The sequence below is a fragment of the Mastomys coucha genome, unplaced genomic scaffold (assembly GCF_008632895.1).
Source record: "Mastomys coucha isolate ucsf_1 unplaced genomic scaffold, UCSF_Mcou_1 pScaffold18, whole genome shotgun sequence".
Lineage (NCBI taxonomy): Eukaryota > Metazoa > Chordata > Mammalia > Rodentia > Muridae > Mastomys > Mastomys coucha.
The window spans coordinates 66,613,111-66,618,699 of record NW_022196900.1 but is presented as its reverse complement, the minus strand read 5'-3'; the positions used below and the strand labels follow the sequence as shown (position 1 = coordinate 66,618,699).

Genomic DNA, 5,589 nt, shown 5'->3' with positions numbered 1-5,589 from the left:
AAAAAAAAAAAAAAAAAAGGAGTAAAAGGATTAAAAAAAAAAGATTGATTGATTGGTTTATTATATATGAGTACATTATAGTTGTCTTCAGACACACCAGAAGAGGGCATCAGATCCAATTACAGATGGTTGTGAGCCACCATGTAGTTGCTGGGATTTGAACTCAGGACCTCTGGAAAAGCAGTCAGTGCTCTTAACTTCTGAACCATCTCTCCAGCCCAGAGGTGGGTTTTTGAGCCACCTCTCCTACCCATGTGGGGGACGGTCTGCTCCTGGCTTCCTTTGGATAGAAATGTAGAACTCTCAGCTCCACCATGCTCCCACCATGATGATAATGGACTGAACCCCTGAACCTGTAAGCCTGCCCCAATTAAATGTTGTCCTGTATAAGAGTTGCCTTGGTCATGATGTCTCTTTACAGCAATGGAAACCCTAACTAAGACAGAGGACTAATATTATTCGAGAGTTATTATAAAAATAAAGTAATTTCTAGGTAGAGTGACAGACCTGTAATCCAGCACTTGAAGCAAAGGTGGGGAGGTCAGCCTGGACTACAGGGAAACTGCCTCAAAAACACAAACAAGTTAAAAAACAATCAAAAGAACGAGAAGAAAACCCTAGACTGGGAAAAGGCATTTGCAGAAGATATCTGGAAAAGAATCTTACTCAAAATATTCAAAGAACCCTTAAGACTCCACACACACATACACAAAAGGACACTTGATTTTAAAATAGGCAGTAGTGGGGTTGTGGTTGTAGCTCGGAAGTTGAACTTACCTGGAATGCACAAGGCCCTCCTTTCAATTAGCAGCACAATAGAAAACCAGAAGCTGTGATCCAGTACCTCATCCAAGAGAGAGAGATGGCAGATGAGTAGAGACGCTGCTGGACTTACAATGCTCTGCTCATGGTTCTTAACTTCACTGTGATACAGAAGTGCGCATGTGGGTAAAGACAATTACCACCAAGCTCAAGGACCTGAGTTCAATTCCCGGGGTCCATGCTATAGGAGAGAACTGATTGCCAAAGCTGTCCTTTGACCTTTACATATGAACCACAGCATGCCTGACACGCAAAGAAGATAAATGTAATTTAATTTTTTGTTTTGTTTTGTTTTGTTTTTTGAGATAGTGTTTCTCTATGTAGCCCTGGCTGTCCTGGAACTCACTCTGTAGACCAGGCTGGCCTCAAACTCAGAAATCTACCTGCCTCAGCCTCCTCAGTGCTGGGCTTAAAGGTGTGGGCCACCAGGCCCTTCAGCATTTTCAACTTTTGATATGTTTGACTTTCAGGGAGTTTATCAGGATATAATATTTATTTGCTTGCTTATTTATTTATTAGTCAGATTTCTCTGTATAGCAGCTCTAGCTGTTCTGGAACTCACTCTGTAGACAGGCTGACCTTGAACTCACAGAGATCTAACTACTTCTGGCTTCCAAGTGCTGGGAATAATGGAGTGTGCCATCATGCCCTCCTTAGGATATAATTTATCTATTATTAACAGGTGCTCCATAGCATATGTCATCAGAGAATTGCATACTGTGTTGAGCGATGCTGAGGCACACATACAGAATAGGAAAAATGCAAAATACGGACGGTACTGAACATTGCAAAGGTAGGAAGCAACAGGTGTGGAATCTTGTCACTGCTGGGGACATGTAAAATATCCCTGACACAGTGCAAGACAGTGGGGCAGTTCCTTACAAGTCCAAGAACACTTCTGCTACCCAAACCATCAGCTGCACCCCCTGGAGAGCCAAACAAATCAACCAACTGTCTCCATCTGCCTGTGATGCTTGCGTCTGCTTTGTCTATGATTTGGGAACAACCCAGATGTGCCCCAGTTGATGAACGGATCAAGGTCTGTACAGTCAGACAACGGGAATTACCACGTTCAAAAGAAATAAGCTACCAAGTCAGGAAAGTTAAATGGATGCCACTAAGCAAGAAAAGAGAACCAGATAAGGCTGCAGATAAGATCTAACTTACAGGAAACAAAGGAGCAGAGAGAGGACCCAGGCTGCACCCTCCCCAAGGGCTCTGTTTCCAGAAATATGCAGCCATACACTGCCAGCTGGGACTGAGTAAAGTATTTTTCATTATTGAAAGAACCAATTTTATCTTATTTGTTATATTTTACTTTGTAGTTCTGGTTATATACACAGGATCTGTACATGGCTGGCAAGTATGTTATCATTGGGGATAATCTAGCCATCCTTTGTATTATTAAGACATATACACATGCTCTCTCTCTCTCTCTCTCTCTCTCCCTCTCTCTCTCTCTCTCCCCCACTACACACACACACATGTGAGAAGAGAGAGAAAGAGACACAGACAGAGAAATAGGAGGAGGAGGAGGAGGAGGAGGAGGAGGAGGAGGAGGAGGAGGAGGAGGAGAAGGAGGAAGAGCAAGAGGAGGAGGAGGAAGAGGAGGAGGAAGAGGAGGAGGAAGAAGAGGAAGGAAGGAGGGGAGGAAGGAAGGAAGGAAAGAAGGAAGGAAGGAAAGAAGGAAGGAAGAAGGAGGAGAGATGGCAAAGAGGGTAAAAGCATTTGTTGTTCTTTATAGAACACATCAACCATCCATAACTCCAATTCTAGATGATTCTACACTCTCTTCTGACCTCCTCATGTACCAAACATGCACACGGTACACATATATTTAAAAGACAGCTAACCTTAAAAGCTAATCATAGCCAGGTGGTGGTGGTGCACACCTTTAATACCAGCAATTGGGAGGCAAAGGCAGGCTCATCTCTGTGAGTTCCAGGCCAGTCTGGTCTACAGAGCGAGTTCCAGGACACTCAGGGCTACACAGAGAAACCCTGTCTCAAAAAACCAAAAACAAACAAAACAATGACAACCAAAAAAAATGCTAGTCATTTCCAAGATTGTTTTTTCTTTCCCTTCCTTTCTTTTATCCCGCCCCCTCCTCTTCCTCCTCTTCTAGACACGGCCCAGAACTTACTAATGTACACCAAGCTAGTTTTAAACATACAGAGATCCCCCTGCCTCAGCCTCCTGAGTGCTGGGCTAAGTGTGCTACTGTAGCAGCTGGGAGCTTCTAACAGATTCCCTTTTGTTGTTATTGTTCTTCTTTTTTTTTTTTAAATATGACTGGATATTAATTGTATAAAAGAGTGGAGTTCATTATGCTTTACCAGGGTCTTTTTCAGTGTGATCTTTTCAAGTGTTTGTTTAAAAGATCAGAGGGAAACTAAGAATCTCTCAAAAGGTAACAAAGAATCCAGGAGGATAATTACTGGAGAGACCTCAATGCCCTGGATTTGGAATTTTCCATCAGATTGACAGCAAGGCAAACACCTGCTGTCCTGGCACCGTCCTCTTGTCAGGGTTGGCTGCAGTAGCCTGCACCTTGTCCAGCTCCACCCAGTTGTCTGGCTAGGGCCTCTGTCCTTCAGTCCATAGGCCTCAGAGACAGTTCTGCCTGGTGCCGAGATGGGGCTGTCCCAGCTATGGCTGTGGCTGAAGCGGCTTGTGATATTCCTGCAGGTGGCCTTGGAGGTGGCTGCAGGCAAGGTGCTAATGACATTGTTCCCAGAGAGGGTCAAGCAGAACATCCTGGCCATGGGCCAGAAGACGGGGATGGCCAGGAATCCCCGATTCGCCCCTGACAACTGGGTCCCCACCTTCTTCAGCATCCAGTACTTCTGGTTCGTCCTGAAGGTCCGCTGGCAGAGACTGGAAGACAGGGCTGAGTTTGGGGGGCTGGCCCCCAACTGCACCGTGGTCCGCCTCCTCTCAGGACAGAAGTGCAACATCTGGGATTTCATTCAAGGTCAGCTGAGGGGCTCGGAGCGGTGGCAGGGGTGGAGAGGTGGGATGGAAAGCACCAAGCTTTCCGTCATTGCTCCAGCTGCTCCTGTGTGGCTTTGTGTCCTCCTGCTCAGTGGTGGAACTCTCCCATGTTTTCTCTCTCTTGGCTGGTATCATTCCAGGGTTCATATCTCAAGCCATGCGCTCTGGCCTTCTAGTGCCTGGATGTATAGGCAGTTCATCTTTATCTGGTGAAATCCTCCTCAGCCTCCAGTCTGATAAAGAGCCACTTCCTGCAGAAAGCCCGCCCTGACTTCCCCAGGTTACCCTTTTTATGTGCCGACTAGCATCCTATATTTTGCTTTATTGACACTCAAGGTTTGCAGCTATGAGTAGGTCCCTAAGCTTTACCTGCCACCCTCACTAGCCTGTGAATTCACAGGGGGTGACCAATAACCCACTAGAACACCCTGTGTCTGATGTGGCACAGGGCAGTGGTTTATGAGTTATGACACCTCTCGCTTCTCCCTCCTCCTCTCCATCAGGTATAATGGTCTGTTTGGGTTTGGGAAGCCCTAACTAGTGCTCACTGCCCCTCTCCCATCTCTTTGCTCTCCTTCCTCCATGTGACGGCTGCAAGATCACTCTTTCCCAAGATCACCCAGCACAGCACCCTGCAACATCTCCCTCCTGCATTCAGGGGGAGTCCTGGGCTTAGGCTGGTGTACACAGTCTTCCCTAGTCTGGCTTGGAATTTCCTCCCCAACATTATTTCCAAGATTCCCTCATGCCAGACCCATGTGGAGCTTTGCTCATCCTGGGCTTGACTTCTTTGTGCCTTTGCTAACACCATCTAATGATCTGGAACACCCTTCTATGTGGCCAGCCTATGCACCAGGGTCTAGCTCTCATACCTCATTCTCTGAGATGCCACTTCAGATCTCTATAATGAGGGGGCTGCTGTCTACCTGCTAATCCAGGCTCCCCTGCCTGCTCCGTCCCTCAAAGAACTGCTTCTTCCTACCCAGCTGAGCTACCCTGCTCCCCCAGAAGAGCTCCCCAGAAAAGGGCTGGGTTTGATTCAGTTAACCCCAGGGCACCAAGGCAGGGGGGATAACCCAGTACTTTTTAAAGCATGTTCTTTGAAATCCAAGCCCCTCAGATAAGCTTCACTACTTAGAGTTTCCAGGGCAAACCAGTTTGGAAACCCCCCACACCCACATCTTGTGTCAGCCTCCTGTAATTGCCGCAAGACAAGTGGCTCATGAAACATCCAGAAAGGCTCTGGGGCTTAAACGCAGATCTGTAAAATATGCCTCTCCTCCCAGCTCCTCTCAGGAAGCCTTTGATCATCATGCTGATTCCTAACACCATCCTTTGGGAAATGCGGACCTAAAGGGAGCCCCTCATTCTAGAGGGGAGTGGAGAGATCTGAGAGGCTAAGCTGACTGAGTGGAGTGTCAGGTTAGACTCAGGATCAGCCTTCTCTCCATTTTGCTGTGCTCCCTGATGGGCAGTCACAGAGCCGTCCCTTCGTATGCCAGACCCTCAGCTACACATCGGGAGCTCAGGCAAGATCCTTCTTCTAGACTTAAGGGCTTTACAGTTCTGTGGCAGAGATGACTAGAACAAGCAAATTCAATGGTCCTGTGACATGCAGGGGGCAGGGAGGGCCTGCCTGCCTGCAGAACTTGGAAGGCTTCCTGGAGGAGGTATGTTTGGAACTAATGAGTTTTGTAGACCGAGAAGGAAAACGTTCAAAGTAGTAGAAGAAGGAGAGCCCTCTCTTCTCTCTCTCTCTCTCTCTCTCTCTCT

The 5,589-nt window shown here is 47.1% G+C and overlaps 1 protein-coding gene across 3 annotated transcripts in view; it reads left to right on the top strand.

Moving 5' to 3' along the window:
* Positions 1-3,437: 3,437 nt before the first annotated feature.
* Dio1 (iodothyronine deiodinase 1) overlaps positions 3,438-5,589 on the top strand; it is a 16,110-nt gene continuing 13,958 nt past the window's right edge. Inside the window, exon 1 of one of the 3 annotated variants that reach the window (XM_031376833.1) lies at positions 3,438-3,796. In XM_031376833.1, coding sequence (XP_031232693.1) covers positions 3,457-3,796 — 340 coding nt within the window. In that variant the 5' untranslated portion in view covers positions 3,438-3,456. The remainder of the gene's footprint in view (positions 3,797-5,589) is intronic. The other 2 variants (XM_031376835.1, XM_031376834.1) reach the window with 2 other exon arrangements.